The 16,553-nt window shown below is 41.4% G+C and overlaps 1 protein-coding gene across 1 annotated transcript in view; it reads left to right on the forward strand.

Annotated features, from left to right (window-relative positions):
- The window catches only part of LOC121083381 (complement C4-like), a 46,444-nt gene extending 31,233 nt beyond the window's left edge, over positions 1–15,211 (forward strand). The window contains exons 28-41 of the mRNA XM_040583746.1: positions 42–210; positions 1,237–1,403; positions 1,852–2,010; positions 2,612–2,671; positions 3,136–3,229; positions 4,015–4,183; positions 5,858–5,945; positions 6,577–6,651; positions 7,688–7,796; positions 8,854–8,943; positions 9,299–9,391; positions 10,144–10,227; positions 13,582–13,714; positions 14,875–15,211. Coding sequence (XP_040439680.1) covers positions 42–210; positions 1,237–1,403; positions 1,852–2,010; positions 2,612–2,671; positions 3,136–3,229; positions 4,015–4,183; positions 5,858–5,945; positions 6,577–6,651; positions 7,688–7,796; positions 8,854–8,943; positions 9,299–9,391; positions 10,144–10,227; positions 13,582–13,714; positions 14,875–15,013 — 1,629 coding nt within the window. The 3' untranslated portion in view covers positions 15,014–15,211. The remainder of the gene's footprint in view (positions 1–41; positions 211–1,236; positions 1,404–1,851; positions 2,011–2,611; positions 2,672–3,135; positions 3,230–4,014; positions 4,184–5,857; positions 5,946–6,576; positions 6,652–7,687; positions 7,797–8,853; positions 8,944–9,298; positions 9,392–10,143; positions 10,228–13,581; positions 13,715–14,874) is intronic.
- The last annotated feature ends 1,342 nt before the right edge of the window (positions 15,212–16,553 follow it).

Here is a 16,553-nt window from a genome sequence, read left to right on the forward strand (position 1 = left end):
ACTGACTGACCTTTTCACATGGATCCATTCTGTTTTCACAGGTACAAGCGGTTAGAGGAGCAGTGGCTTACATGAAAAACCAACTCTCAAGAAATACCAACTGTTATTCTATAGCCATCACTGCTTATAGTCTGACGCTTGTGCAATCTGATAGTGAAGAAGCCCGGTTTGCAAAAGAAAAATTAAGAGGCTGTTCTATTTTTGATGCAGGTACTGGTAACCATTTTTCCAAATTCAGTTAGAAGGCACTTTGCCTAATTGAAGCACTTGGAGCACTCTTATATGAACAAAACAAATTCAAGTAAATTATGACAATTTAATTTTATAGAAGCATATCTGTATATGTGCAATGTACTTAATTATTTAAATTAAATAAGTAAATATTTTAATGCTGAAAATTTAATATATAATTTGGTTAATTAATATCTAATTAATTATTATCACTATAAAGTAACATCTTAGCTTTGTGGAGTTTGGATCGTGATCTTATCAGCTGTTAGAATTGGAACAAAACTATGGTAAATAGCCATTTAACTTGCTTCCCTTGCTGCCTACCAAAGTTTCCACATCCCTGAAGTGCATTAAAAATAAAAAGTCCAAGCTAGCTGAGAAAGAAACTTTTGATGGGTAAATAGGAATGAACAACTACTTATGGGAGTAGTCCAGGCTGGTTTTGTGATTAAAAGGGAAGGTGCCTTTTCCAGCCCACCTGCTTTCAAAGCCCCCTGCCAGTTCCAAGTGCTTTGTTCCAGCTCCACATCAATCACATCTTTCCCCCAACCCAGTGTGTGGCCATGGTCAATGCTAAGTCAGCTGGTTGTGTGGCTGCACTGCCACATTATTAATTTCTCCCAATTTGTTTGATAAATAAGTTATGGGTTAATAGCCATAGTTTAAGCATAGAGAATATGCTTCTCCTTAATCATGGCTGAACTTATAGGCATAATTAATACTTTTCTCTCTTGGGGACCACCAGGCACAATGATACCACTCCATCAGATGGACATGGCTGTGCACTGGGATCATTAGACTACGATGGTTGTATAAGTCAAAATTGAAAATTGTGGTTTTCATTTTCCATTATCTCTGCTTCCCAACTGATTTGTTGCTCTCATGACAACATCTGTGTCTTGTGGTTCCTCAGCACTATGACATGAAATATCTACTGTGTAGAACAATAGTCTTTTTTGGACAATGTCTTTACCAAGGGGATTCAAGACTGAGTTATTCTTGCAGCAAAGCAGCAGCGCTCCTGGGGAAATGGCAACAATGCAGTCTCAGTGGAAACCACTGCCTATGCATTGCTTCAAACTTTGCTCCTGGAAGACATAGAGTACGCAAGGCCAATTGCTACATGGCTGACAGAAAAAAGGAACTACGGTGGAGGATACTGCTCTACACAGGTGCCTGACCAACAGTCTGGGTAGAGCTTCAGGGGGAGGGAAGAAAATGGAAACCCCATAAAAGCTTACTACTTCAGATTTGAAAGCATCAGAACAGTTAATCTTGAACTTCTGCGATGTAAGAAGCACTAAAGATTTTGGCTCATTAATGAAAAATGTGCCCAAATAAAATGGTTATAAGCCAGCAAGGATTGTTTGTGTTTATGAAAACTTATTATAATCGAAGGTCAGAGCTTCAGTGGTTTTAGGATTTTAATGTTAAAAGAAGAAGCTGGGAAATTAAAGGAATAGTCCATACAGTTAGGAATAGGCAGATACAGGAGAACTACAAAGCAGCAAAAAAAGATAAAACTGAAGAATAGCTCCAGGTGACCGATCATGTCATCTTACATATTGTTGAAATATCCTGTCATAATTGTTAGGGTTTTTGTATTTCTTTCTCACCTAGGACACAGTGGTGGCCTTGGAAGCTCTGTCAGCCTATAGCATACAGACATTGAACACTGCTTCCACAAACCTGACTGTACAACTGGGAACACCTGGAAGACAAAAAGACTTCAGTATTACTCTGACTGGTACTGATGACGCGGTTCAGAAGCAGCTAGAGGTACACAACCATCCATTGTTTCAGGCTTTGTTTCCTCAAACAGGACAAACATTGCATCATCCGGCCAAGGTTTTCTCATGTTAACCAAACATGACGTAGCTGGTTTATAGTATTTTTCTAATAATTTAATCTCTAAAACAAAATAATCTTTTTAAAGAAAAACAAAATCAACAGATGCTTAGCAGTACACTTTAGAGGTGCTTTTGTGCCTCTTCAGGGACTTTGGTGACAGGAGTCTCCCCCAGTAGTGAATAACAGCCAGGACCCTGAATCTTGCTAGGGAATAAGAAAGAAGGGAAATATTTCCCAGTGTGTTTGGGACCTGTGAAAATGTCAAGTCCAAACTGCAGAGGAGAGAGTGAAGTTGGGAAAATACGTATCCTGGGCCCCAGAATGGCAGAGTAAGATGCACCAGCCCAGCACATTAAAAGTCTTCTGAGACCTGAGGTTTTGTAACTCCTCCCGTAGCTAAAGGTTTTCCCTACCCCAGTTCGGAGAGGTAAAGGCATAGAATACTGTCAAGATCACAGGAAAACAATAAATCAAATGCTGAGCAAAGACTAAATCTCTTTTTCTTTCCCTCCCCCTCCTTGGTTTCCAGTTTGAACTTGGAAGAAAACTTGAAGTATCTGTACACGGCAGAGGAAATGGGACAATGAGTGTAAGCTATAAATCAGAAAATCAGAGTCCAACTGGACTTTTTTTAATCCTTTTTTGAAAACGGTGAGAAATCACTTGCCATAGCTTCATCCTTTGTGTTCCTACCCCCAGATTTCTGAAATTTGGGGCCTACAGACTGCCCTGGTGGGTAGTCAATTTTTCCTGGGTTTAACTTTAAGTCCATGAAGTGTCAGTGCTGATAGAAGCAGCTGGAGTTTGTAAGACTGCTTTGTGGTTGGGAATGGAGAGTTACCTCTAAGGTCCCTCACCATTTATGATTTGCACATGGGACTTCTCCTGCTTGTACCCATGACTCCTATGCAACTGGAGTTTGTGCCTCTGGGAGACCGGTGTTGCTCTCCACACACTCATGTGCCATCAACATTTGCTGGATTCCTGTATGTATAAATCCCTTGTCATTTAAATGATGGTTTTAGAAATTTGCTGTTTGTGTGCTCATCTTAGATATTGAAAGTGTACCGGTCTTCTGAGCTGAAGAACAACATATGCAATGATTTGACTTTGACGGTGGAAATGGAAGGGAGCATTAAGTATGCCGGTGAGTGAGAAGGGAAGTGGCTGGGTCTCAAAGGTGGCACGTTTGGCCAGCTGCTAATGATACTTAATGGCTTTCCAGCCTTGGAAAGCAGGAAGAGATGAATGAAACAAGGCAAGAGAGAGGCCTTTGAACTCTGCCCAGCTATTGTTTCATTCAGCTCATTAATATTTTTGAATAGTTTAATGACTATTCAAGTGACTGTAGGTACAGCGGGTGCCTAACAGATACACAGGTACCATTAGTAACTCTGTTACTGGAGAGCAAGGTAAACTCCCTTCACAGTGTTCCTGGCTGCCATAAGGGGAAAGCCCAGCTCAATTACCTGGCTAATAAGGGACCTACTATGTGTCCTTAAAAATTCTTTGGGACAGATCTGCCACAGGTTTTTCATGTGAGCAAGACTGTGTTTTCCATCCCCCAAAGTGTGCATTCATCACCCTCTCTGCTGATGTCTGCATTTTTTTTTTCCGGTTTGAATACCCAACTTTTGGAAGCAGGGATTGTCCTTTACGTATTTATGCACAGCCTAAACCCCATTCTTAGCTAGATCTGTTGGTTGTTCTTACTATAATTAACTCTAAAATGTTAACTCTGAATGAATTAGAAATACTGCAGTGGTGTACCACAAACTTTCATAAAATCCATAGATGGCATGACTATCCACTGGTACTTACCAACATACAAAAAAAAAGATAAATTCCCAAATTTACAAATGAGGGTAAAATCCCAAATTACCAAGTCCTCAGTCAAATCTGTGCATGGCTGATCATGTCTGTCATCTCCAGAAGCTGCATACTCTGACGAAATCTATGATTATGAGGAGATAATTGCTGCAGAAAAAACCACATTTGAGCCACTGTCTGAAATAGAGTGGTTTGATATCCACAGCAGAAGGAAAAGGGATGTGGTCTCTCCCAATAAAGCAGAATTGCTGCAGTACAAAGTCTGCGTCAGGTAAGTCTGCAAGATCAGCTCTTCACTAGAAAATGCATTCTTTTTTGTTTGTAATTCTTCTCGGCTACCTTCCTTATATCCACAAGGCTGGCACGCAGCCTGGTGATCTTCTCTGAGTATGCATACACTGTAAGCCTGCGAGATCTGTACCGTGGCAAGAGAAAAGGTTTCCACAGAATGTATTAGGTTTAGGTGGTTCACACAGACCTCATACAGCTATTGCACATTCTGCCCCATCAAACTCTGGGCAGACTCTGAAGCACCTGGATGGCTAATCCTTTGAAAGGAGTCTTTCATTAAAGAAAGTAAATACAATTGGAACACAGTAACAACACATTTACAGAGTTTTGTTGCTTACTGGAGATACGCTATTACTTTCTTCATAGTCATGTTCTGGCCTCATAAAAAAGAAAAAATGTCTACTACTCTTGTGGGGAGGAGAGGAGGCAGAAGGGACATCTTGTTGCGATGATCAAGAAGCAGGCAAGGGTAGAGCTAATGAGAAAGAAATCCTCCCATGCAGAATAATGCTGAAACTGCTTGTGCTCTCTTTCACAATCTGGCAAGGGTTGCAGATGCACAAAGTGGTGGCTGCCCAGAGTTCTCCTTCTAGAAAGGTGCTGGGTGGCAGAGGCAGGTCTTGCTCCCCAACAGAATTTAGCCTTCCCACTGACTTCTGACAAAGCCTCCGAGGCAGTGGTCTTTATCCCCACTCCCAGGCAGCAGCATGAACAATAGCAGGGGAGGGCTGGAGCTACCCTAACTCCCAGGTTTCACTCCCCCTAGTCAAACATGTATTCTGTGAATTGTGTGCTGGCTGAAGCACCATTTTCCTCACTAACTGCTCTGTAACATTTATCAACTATCATATCCACTGTTCTGCAGAATATTGCTGAGTGTTAGGGTGAAGCTTAAACAATAATGTGAGAAGCTCGCTTTCTTGTAGTTAAGATACAGGAGAAAAACTGAAGGTACTGCCTACATCATCATACTTCTTTCCTGCACCATGGTACCTCCCTTATGGGTAAAGGAGGGTGTCAAATTAAAAATTTCTGAAGTATCACTAAGTGTATGCAGAATATCTTATGGCAAGCCACCCTATGTGAGTGCAGAACAACTTCATTTTCCAGCAACAACACAACTACCTGATTTTTGAGAAGGTAGAAGCAGAAAAGACTGGAAGTCCAAAATATATGGCTAATAATGGATAGTTAGAGCAATGAGGACTTTTGTCTTGGACAGCAAAGGTGATGTAAACTTGACTTTCTCCATGAAGAATTTAGATGATAAACTCATTTCCTGTCTCCACTCTCCAGGTAACACAGAACAGACACTTGGTCAGTGCTGTTTACCTTCCCTATCTTCAACAGGTTTTTTATGGTGGAATGAACTGCCCTTTGAAGGTGATTGCTTCTGCCTATAAAGCAAGCCTAGATGACAAGCTCAGGCAAGACAGCTGGGGTTTGGATCACCATTTGACTAGTTTAGATTACTGATTTTGCCTCATGATTCTTAATGAGGTTAGCAGCCAATTTTGAAATTAAAATCCGCTTTGTTAAGTTAAATGGAGCGGAATGTTTTGTTTCACCACTAGCAAGCCTGAAGAGCCAAACTTTTCAAAGCAAGCTGGCAGTTCAGTGCAGATGTTCACTGCTGACGGTCTCCCCTATAAAGGTCCACAGGTTCCAATGCACCAAAGATGTCCCTGGTTGATCTCTCTCTGCTGAGTGGCTTGGAGCCTGACACAAAGGAACTCGATCAGGTTAGAAACCCACTTTTCTGTGTAATCTTTTATAGCCTTTTCAATAGAAAATTTGTCTTTGGAAATCTTTCCAAAGTCTACAGAATAAAAAAGAGAAAACATATTTCGGATAAATATATTTTCATTATTATTGTTCTGATAAAATATTTGCTGACTATATACAAGAAATGGAAAGCTTGTGGTGAACAGAGCTTAGCCTTCTTAGTCTCTTGTAATAGAAATCAGGGCAAGGCTCAGCACGGCACTTAAATCCATGCCTGCCCTTAATACATGTTGCTATCCCCACTGGCACTGTTGTCTTGCAACATGCCAGGACAGTGTCCCCTGTGCTTGCAGGGGGGAAGGCAAGCACATCTTTCAGAGGTAGTTGCTGGCAGGGCACCATGACAAGGAGATGGGTCGCACCTCTCTGCAAAGGTGGCTACAGAGTTTTGGGTTCTGGAACCTGCTTAGCTGGGGGAGGTTTGCCCAGGTTGATGCTCTCAGGGACTGTCTGCTTTAGGCAAGAAGAAAGAGGCCAGAACAAAGCAAACAGCTAAACAAAGTAAATGAGAATATAGAGGGTGGTAACAAAGGTGTTCCTGTTAGGCTAGGGTTTTGTTCTGATTTTTTTTTGTTTGCTTTCCTGCAGTTGGTGATGTCTTCAGACCAGTACATTGAGCACTATGAGTACAAGGAAGGAAGGGTTTTGCTCTATTTTGGTGAGGTAAGTGAACCCAATCATTTTTCCAGTCTCTGTCATTTCAGACAGCATATATAGACTTCCTTTTAAACCTAGTCATAGTTTTTCACACTCAGTTGCCTTCCTGTGATTTATGTCATATATTGTTGAACACCTCAGATGAAAGAGGGCAGAGGGGAAGAAGGGAAACATGCACCTTCATCCTCTACCTTTCTGAGTTCCAGGAGATGTATTCCATGTTTGGGCTTTGGCTCCCCCCTAAAAAGAGAAATCCTCTCTAGCCAGAAGATGTTTTTCATCCAAGATTAACAAAATGTTAACTGCTGGTCCTGTAAATTCCACATGGACACCCTGTATGTGAAGTTCAGTATTTCTGAACCAAGATCCATATAGGGACAAACAAATGTAAACATTGAAACTCCTAGTTTCTTTGTGCATTTCCCCATATTTTGTATAATGACTGCACCCTACACCCACATGAGTTGCTTCATCTCCACAGGCAAAGCAGGAGTGTCCCTGTGGAAAGCACACATAGGGCAATGACTTTTTAAAATATAAGGCTATAGGCAAATGAAAAAATGTAAACGTTATTGCCGCTATGTGTGTCCTAGATAATCTGTATATGTAACATAGGTCAAAAACTGCCCCAGACTTTAGCATTTTACTAAGGAAAGTGTATACACTGGCAGCCACTGGTACAGCGTAGGCTGTGAGCATATATTACACCCTTTAATTATACCCGTGCAGGTGACTTTAGGCAAAAGCTGAAAAGTAAACCCCAAAGTAGTGATGACATGAGTCTGGATCAGAAAGTCTCAGGCAGAAAAGACCTGCACACATCTCACAGAACTGCCCTTACCAGGCTTAGCTCATCCACAACATCTCCCGATAAAATCATGGAAGGAAATGCCTTCTTCAAGTTGAGGCTACAGCTATCAGGATTAACTCACCTATGCCATCAGAAACAAGGATTCAATAGCTAGTACAGGCACAAATGAATAAGGAACTGACCGGGGAGAGTTGGTTTACTCAACATAACTATTGTTCCTTTTTCCTCCAGCTCACAAGCGGACCAGACCCGGATTGTATATCATTTGGGGCAAAGCAAATCAATCCCATGGGATTGGTTCAGCCAGGAAATGCCATCCTTTATGATTTTTACAACCCTGGTAAGGGCACAGAAAAATGATATGTAGCCAATTGAAAAATAGACACTCAAGAACAGCTCTAGTCTACAGAATGATGGTTTGGATGTAGTGTGTGAAATGACATGATTTTGTTGAGTGTTAAAATAACCTGCCTCTAATACTGTCTTCTACTACCATGGCTTAAGACCATCTAAATAGAGATCCTCTCAGGAAAGGTCTGTTACTGCAAATGGACTGAAAACACAAACTTTAACACTTTTGGATTTTTAAATCAGGTTTTCCGAGTTTCTGTCTCTCATGGTGCTTTTAAGCATGTTCCACTCACATTGTCTTTTTGGTCAGGCTGTCTTTCTAGGCGTCTAAGACAGAAAAACTTAGAGGTTTGGGTTATGTACTCTGCTTGCTGGAGGAACCAGTCTCTTCTCCATTCAAAGGAAGTTAAATGAAAATCATCCCCATTTGCCAGAGTTATATAAGCAATATTTGAAAATTAGGTCAAGTCTCTACTTTTCCTGAAGCTGAGAGATCCAAGACAGTTTAAACTAGGTTTGTTTAAACCACTAACTATTGGTGATCCTATCTCTCTCTTCTGAAATAGCGCAGTTCTCACTTGCAGCTCTATGGTCTAAAGATGCTTTTAAGATGAATGCTTTTCAGAGGAAACAACAACAAAAAACCCTCACCCAAAAAAACAAAACCAAAACAAGGGAAGAGTACAACTTTAAAAGAAAATGTCCAAACAAAAAAACCCAAAACCCAAACTGAGCAAAACAAAGAAACAGGAAGGGGGGTGGGTGGTGGTGGTGTGTGTGGGGGTGAGAACCAAAAAACAAAACAAAAAAACAACCAAAACCCAAATAAACCAAAAGCAACAACTCAGGTTGTTGCCCAGCTGAAAGGCAAGGTGATGCCCATACTCTGAGTGCCTAGGCTATAGGTCTTTGTGGACTGCTGATGCGCCCCTTAGTGCTCTGATTTCCCTGGACCAGGCAAAAGTTAAGCTGCAAATGTTGTTTCCACTGCATAGGCTTTTCCACCTGAGTTTTCTGAGACAAGCCATTTTATTTCTTCTTCACAGACAGAAAGTGCAGCGTGTCCTACAGTGCTCCCATGCACAGCGCCATGCTTTCAAAGTTGTGCCACGCCAGTGTTTGCCAGTGTGCAGAAGGTAAGGAATGATTAAATAGACTGGTCTAAAAGAAGACAGTTACTTCTACAAACAATTAACATAAGAACTGTGAAGCCCAGGAAGGACCATTACAATTATCCTAATGCATAATACAGGACACAAAGCATCCTCTAGTATGTTCAGTACTGAACTGAAAAAAAATTTAAGATATCCAGAATTTATTTTATAGTTGAGTGCAATGTATATATACATGTGCATACATACATAAAAGACCTCCACCATACCCCTAAGAAAGTTGTTCTGCTGTTTTATTCTATTCTCTGTAAATATTTTCTAATTTCCTAAATATCCATTCATTCAGAGACAGATATATCATTTATTTTCCTCACTCTAGGTCCCTGCCCAAAACAAAGATCAACTTTCAGTAAAGCCGTAACACAAACCACACGCCTCAGTTTTGTCTGCTACTACCCTGTTTCAGATTATGGTAAGGCATGAAAGACAACTGTTGATTTTGTTTAAACATAGTTCTTTTTAGCAAGGATACATTTGTAGATTTATACGGCCAGACCTCTCCTGAAATGGGTAGGGTTTCTCTATCTGGCCTGGAGGCTGAGATGAAACAAAGCCGTGTGCTATCGCAGTCATCAAAGGGAAAAATAAAGGCCTCAGAAAGATGCAGTGGGATGCTGGGGGAAGGAAGCACAGACAACATAATGTCACATGGTTTAGACCAGGGGTGTGAGTGCCACCATCCCCACCATCCCTAATGTTACAGGACCGAGATAAAGATCAGGCTCTGCATGCTACGCCATCACTCAGCAGCTCCTTCTGCAGAGCCAGGCAACAATTTTCCCCTTTGTTAATTTGCCTTCCTGGCCTCCCCTTTGAATGGGAAGTTGGAAGAGCTACTGTAGGAAAACTGGTTCAGCAGCTTTGCTAGGTGAGATGCTAACAAATGGACAGGGAAAAAAGTGAAAACCTAATCATATAGGATCTTCTTTTAAGAAAAATACAAGCAGAAATAAAAATCTAGAGGTTGTTGATCAATACCTGAGTTTCTAAAATCATATCAGGAATACAGGATTACTACCCTGTTGTCTTTCATACCCTCATAATTTATGAATAGATGGTACACCAGCATCTGCATAAACATCTGGTAAAAGCATACCTATTTTTCAGGTTTGGGATGAAATCTTTTATTTCCATCTGACTTCACACAGCTGTTGTCTGTTGCAGTGTACGAGGTGGAGGTCCTCAATACTACACAGAAGAATGTTTTTGATTACTATGAGGGTAAAATCCACAGAATCCTTAAAGCCAGTAAGTATCCAAATGTTTGGCTCCTTTCATGGACCTGTAGGAAAACTGGGTTGATTGAACATTAGCCGGTATGAACATGCAGATGCCTTCTCTTGCTGTAGAAAGTAGGGTCAGAGATACTTCTATACTAGGCTTGCAAGAAGCCTGATTTCTTGCAAGGCTCATTTTGTGCAGCTACCTCACTGTTCAGTTCAGCTCAGGGGTAGTTGTTGGCTTTGGTTCACATTCAGAGCACAGGAGCATCAATCCTTTCAGACTAAACTAAACCAGAAGACTTATTCCAGCTGCATTTGGTCTATGCCTCTGAACTGGAGCTAGTTTAAGGTAAACCCTCCAAAAACATGCATAGAGTGAATATTAGATTTTCTGTATCATATAGTTCACATAAAGTCTATAAAAGACTACTGTTACTGATCCACAATTTTTTTCTACCGTACACATACACACTGACCTCTGTTTTGATACTAGATGAAGCTCTGAAGTGCTTGTTACTCTAGTAAATTATGAAGCACTTGCAATCCTTACGGAACAGGCTAAAAGTTGTCCAAGATGACTTGTCTGAAGTCAGGTGAACACAGGAAAACTTCAAGAACTTCAGTTTAGTAATGGTGATAGAAAGGCTTCTTTGTTGCTATTTCTTTAGGTGCAGTGTAAAGATTTGCACTGCTCTCAGACATTTTTCAGGCCTGCCATCCCAGCTGTCCCCAGGTGAACTTTATCAGCAGCATCAGTGAAAACTGACACTCTTCAAAGTAATTTCTGGAGAGGATGTCAGGTGAGTTCTCAGTCTTCAGCCGCTGTGGCATCATGCGGTTGACAGTTTTGAGTTTGGCAGCCAGAGATTGCCTTTAAAAAGCAACTTCAAAGATTTTGAAATCTTCCCTGTCTGAAACAGAAGAATTAACTCCCTCAGACTTTGCCCAGGGGACTGGCAATGTCACACGGTACTTTATGGCACACAACTTGTGATCTGTGCCCAATGTTCAGTTCCTGTTGGAAAATCATGTCCACACTTCGTGAGTCCAGAGACAGCATCTGTCACACCCAGGGCTTTCTGTATGCAGGGTTAATGATACCTAGTGATTACAGTACCATGATTGAAAGTTTCATTAATCCCCCCAGAAAACCTACAGGATTTAGATCTAGGCCCCTGTGCATTTGTACTCACAACTAGAAAAATTTTGTTTTTTGGCAGCTGAGAGAAGAAACATCCTTTGAACATAAAGTTGAAAGGAAGAGATGACTTCTCCCACTGCTACCTCCTTCTTTTTGATCCCTTTAAAATCCCCTTTGGTTTGTGCTATATGATGGTAGGCTTTCAGCAGGCTTGGGAAAGGCTGGGAAGAGGCATGAAGCCATGATGATGAAGAAAAAGCAAGACATTGCATCCATATCAGCTCACGACTGAACTAAAGTTATCTTTTGTACTTTTTGTGGGTGTTTTGAGTGAAGTTGGTCTCTGTTGCTGTCACCGAGGGTAGGTGAGAATTAGCAGGATAAATTCTCATTCTCTGGACCCATGGCATCATTTCAGTATCAATCCTTCAGAAGACAGATGGAAACACTTATTTGTGCTTGGAAGTCAGCAAAAGAGAATATCGCAGATGTTCACTCCTCAGATTACTTCGATTATTAATAGAATTAGTGCATGTGTTTTGTATGGCTAACATATATGCTGTCTTACGATTCCTTTAGGGGAATAGTATGGCCTGTGAAAAACAGCACAGAATCCTTCCCCTCTCCCCCCCCCCTCCCCCCCTCAGTTTTTTTTATTTACTGTTATATATTCTAAAATCTGAAGTAATTGTTTCCCTTAAATTCTGCTTGGACGCTTTGGAACATTTTTTTTTTTTTAATTGGAGCTTTAGAATTGGAAATTACATAATAACCTGTTAAAGTAATAACTCAAATGCTTATGATCCTCACAGTCTGAACTGTATTAGGCCATTTGTGAAGCATATGAACCAAGAAACACCATGGTAATTTAAGCACAACAAACCTGAGCCATAACATCATCGTTTTGTCAAGTAGTTCTGACTCTTCTTTACATTCCTTGAACAAAATGAAAATGCAGTACACCATATAGCATAGGAACAATAGAAAAGTCTTGGGTTATATGAGAAAACCTTCAGTATTGTATTATTCTTTGGAAAAATGCACATGTAAAACAGCATACAATACTGAAGAGTGACTTTTCCCTGGTCTGTAAGTACCGTATGTAAAATTAAAGCAAGTTTTAAGGAATAGCATAAGGTTCTTAGTGCTAGGTTTCACAGATTAGCACTCTACATCAAATTCTCTGAAATTTTATTATTGTTAAAATATTCTACTTCAGGTTTTTATTCTACTCCTAGGGTTTAATTTTAAATACTAGACTTTCCACACTTGTAATATAATACTTTAGAGAGCAGAAGCTGCACAAACTTCTATTAACTGTGGAAGCTGTAGGAAGACTGGTATCTTACTTGTAATTTAGGCTGGTTTAACGTTGAATTTGTCACCACAGTTGTGCATGACAATTCACATTATAGTTAGAGAGTAAGCAATTAGAACATTGCTGTTATTTGATTTTTTTTTTCCAAATGGACTTTGAAAACCATTGTTCTAGCCAAACACCACAGTATCCTCATGATACATGGCTAGTCTGATGAATAAGCATCTCTCCAGCTCTCATGTCATTGCAGTACCTGAGTAGCTTTCTCTTCTGCCTTGGATGTCCAGTTCTGTAATGGAAGTGCAGCTCTTGAATGGAAAATCTTCTGGGCCAGAATCCAGACCAGAATCTTGCTAAGTTATTTTAATGTGGAGATCACCAAGTGCATGTCCTACATATCAGCTTCAGAGGAATAGCATAAAGGCTGTATCGGTGAAGTTCAGGTCAGGTGTGCTAAGGAGAGTGAGTTTTTAATACTACCTGTTGCATTGTTGAGCCTCCAGATGCTTGAATTTAGTTTTCTAGCTCTTAAGACCACTATGAGCTTGAGCAATCTGAAATATATGATAGCATGTTTTCTTTTTCCTTCGGCTTTTCCTCCAATCTTTGAGATTTAAACAAACTCCATAAGGCCTGACTGAAAGTTCTCTATAGCAAAACAGCTCCTTTAATAACTACTGAGGAGGCCAAGACAACCAGCTGAGACAGAAATGGCTTACTTTTTGTCAGGTAATGTTAAGGTAAAGATATCCTACCGTAGCATGGTCATTTATTCCCATGTCAAGCCAGAACCCCCAAGTGAAGTATTACCTTGCCTTAGCAGTGGCATAAATGATCACAAGGGGCTGATGTGTCCTGCAGGCTACGGTTCTATTCTTTATTAGAAAAATTCATGGGTTTTTTTTCTTCTCCTGTCACAGCTACTGATGAAAGCATCCAAATAGGTTCCCACCGACAGTTCCTAGCGCGCTCCATGTGCAAGTTAAACATGGTCGCTGGCAAACGGTACCTCCTCATGGGGAAAGATGGGGAAACTGTTGATTCCAACAACAAGTAAGTGCAATGGTTCCTGAGCAGCAGTGGCTGCTATCAAGGAGCGTGAACCTCCAGAAAGCAAAGTGAGGAACAGATTTCTCAGGGATTGATTCTGCTGGCTTTACTAACGTGCAAAGAGTACCACTCTTTGGTGGCAAAAGAGTAGCTGTGGGGAACATCTGAGCCACCCAAATCTATTGGCTCATGCATCTGTGCAGAGCCTGGTTCCCACACTTTTCAGAATCAAAATCTGGCCCTGACTCCACTGGGTTAAAAACGCACAGCTAGAAAAAGAGAAAGGCAAATGCTACACAATTCCATCTACTGCAGATGCCTTACACAACTCCTGTGTTTGCAAAAGAAATCGGTGGGACCATGGCTAAGAGCAGTTCTCAAGTTTTCTGTTATATCAATGCATGCAAATAGCATATTCTTCTCATTTCTCACTGGCACACTAATGAAAAAACAGGAATTTATCTGAAGAGGAATTTAGTCTGACACCATCAAATATTCAGTGAGGAAGGCATCTTATATGATTCATTTCCCTGCACCGAACTGGAGAAAGTTAGTACCTCTGAGAGCTTCTAGGAGGGAGACTTTTTCAATCAAATTGTGAGCACCACTTCCTAAAACCTTGAAAAGTTCCCTCTCCCCATCTCTACATGACACCAAAGTGAGTGCTTAAGCCAGGGACCTGCTTCAACAAAGACATGCTAAAGACTGAAGGCTCCCAGCAGAGGTGTAACCTCTGAAGTCCTCTCCAGTCCAGTCATAAAATGCCAGAAGCTACGCAGCTTCTGATCACAGAAAATTAGGAAACATTCTGGAGTAGTCTGCTGAAGCTAAACTCCCCTTCGCTGTGTCCCACTGGCATGCACTGGGGCATTTTGTACCACTCCAGAAAACTCTAAACTTAGTCCAAGCTTACCTGGTGTCACTCAAAATACACGTACAGCCAGATTTGTCCCAGATTAGCACTGATACTTCCCAAACTTTATCGAGTTATAAGCTCAGTTAACCTGCTGATGAAACTAGGTTTCAGGCAAGCTTCTTAGCTAGTATAACTCTGTCTGATCTCAGAGGTGCCTCGGTGGAGGGATGTCACGGGGATTACCTTTCCCATTGCTCCATGTCAGCAGTAACAACTCACCTCCTTTGCCTGTCCCACTTGCACCCAGGATGCAGTACTTCCTTGATGCACAAGCCTGGGTAGAGAAAATTCCGAGTGCCAGAGAGTGCCGCACCACTCTGCACCGGGAAGCCTGTGCTCACCTGCAGGACTTCATGAACATGCCTGATGGCCTCTGCCTCTTCTGAACGATCGCTCTGATCCCACAGCGTAGCTGTATGACTGTGACTCAGCTTCTTCCCAAATTTTTTCTTGCAAAACCTGTGCATCAGAATGGCACCTGAAACATTGCGGAGTTGCTTCTGTTGCTATCTGTTTCACTGATTGGAGTATCTTCTTGTAGATGTATGTGTGGGGGTAATACAATAAAAATGGCAGTTACTCTACTAGTTATTGCGTTTATTGTCCCTGTCACTGGTGAAGCGACAGCAGGAATTTCTGTTTCCCTGATCCATTATACAACAGTGCAATTATCCTGCAGAGGATCAAATGAAAAATCATTGGGCTTGCAGAGGTGATTAATTCTTGCAGTCATTGTCACTGGACAAAAAAAGAGGCCAAGACGTCTGCATGGGTCAGAAACAAGACCGGGCATTCATGAGATTAGCGAGTACAGCCAGTCTTACACTGCTGCTGAGTGAAAAGAGATACACTCATGCTTCAGCACATCAGTTAATTTCTTATTTTCATTGTGAGTCCTCAGGTAGGGGAACAGATGATCCCACTCGTACCAAGGCAGGATTCCCATACAAGCTTCTGAAGCTGGAACAGGAACTGGCCCACAACAGGACTGGATGTGTCCTGTGCCTGATCCAGGAGCCGTGCACAGGCTAGTTAGTGCTGACAGCTCACTCAGGGCATAGAAGTGCTTTTTAACTGCACCCTGTAATCACAAGTCTTTCAAGCTTTTCTTTTTTTAAAGAGTTTAATTACTTTGCATTACTTAAAAACAAACCAAAACAAAAAACCTGACGCAACCTGTGGCTGCATTTTTCTAAAGCACTGCTGCTTCTGCAGGTATGCAAACAGCTCTGTAGTGGAGATGCAATATTTGTCAGGGAAAGGTAGGGGGTTTGCTGTCACAGTTAGAAAGGCTTCCACAAATGGTAAACTAAGTTGATGATGAAACATGACCCTAAAACTCAAACCCTCTCTTTTCTTAGGATAGGAAAAAGTCTGTAGAAAACGTTTTGATAACACTGATAAGTAGATCACTTGCAAATACAGGTTTTACATCTTTAGTTTGCCAGCGAAATGCCAGTTGGCCATCATGTCTGAAGCAGACAAGAGCTACAACGAAAAGCTGAACAGGTCACTATCCCCAGATGCCCATACCATTGTCTTCCTGCCAGCAGCTACTGAGCACAAAAATTGGCCACTTGGACTGCTTATGTTACACTGCAGTAAAAATAAGAAGAGGTTGTATCAACAATATGATAATTAGTAGGTCCATGCTGATCTGCTTAATTTGGAATCAAATGTGTACTGGATAGGAGGGAGAGCAGTGAGCCTTGTGGGGACAAGACACTAGACAGCAGCAGCACCTACCAGAACAGCTACACCACGAGAGCCTTCAGATTCATAGCAGGCAGCTGGAAAATAGAATCACAGAATCCCAGAATGTTCAGGGTTGGAAGGGACCTCTGGAGATCATCTAGTCCAATCCCCTGCTAAAACAGGTTCTCCTAGAGCAGCTTGCACAGGATCACATCCAGGTGGGTTTTGAAT

The sequence above is a fragment of the Falco naumanni genome, chromosome 2, assembly GCF_017639655.2.
Source record: "Falco naumanni isolate bFalNau1 chromosome 2, bFalNau1.pat, whole genome shotgun sequence".
Taxonomy (NCBI): domain Eukaryota; kingdom Metazoa; phylum Chordata; class Aves; order Falconiformes; family Falconidae; genus Falco; species Falco naumanni.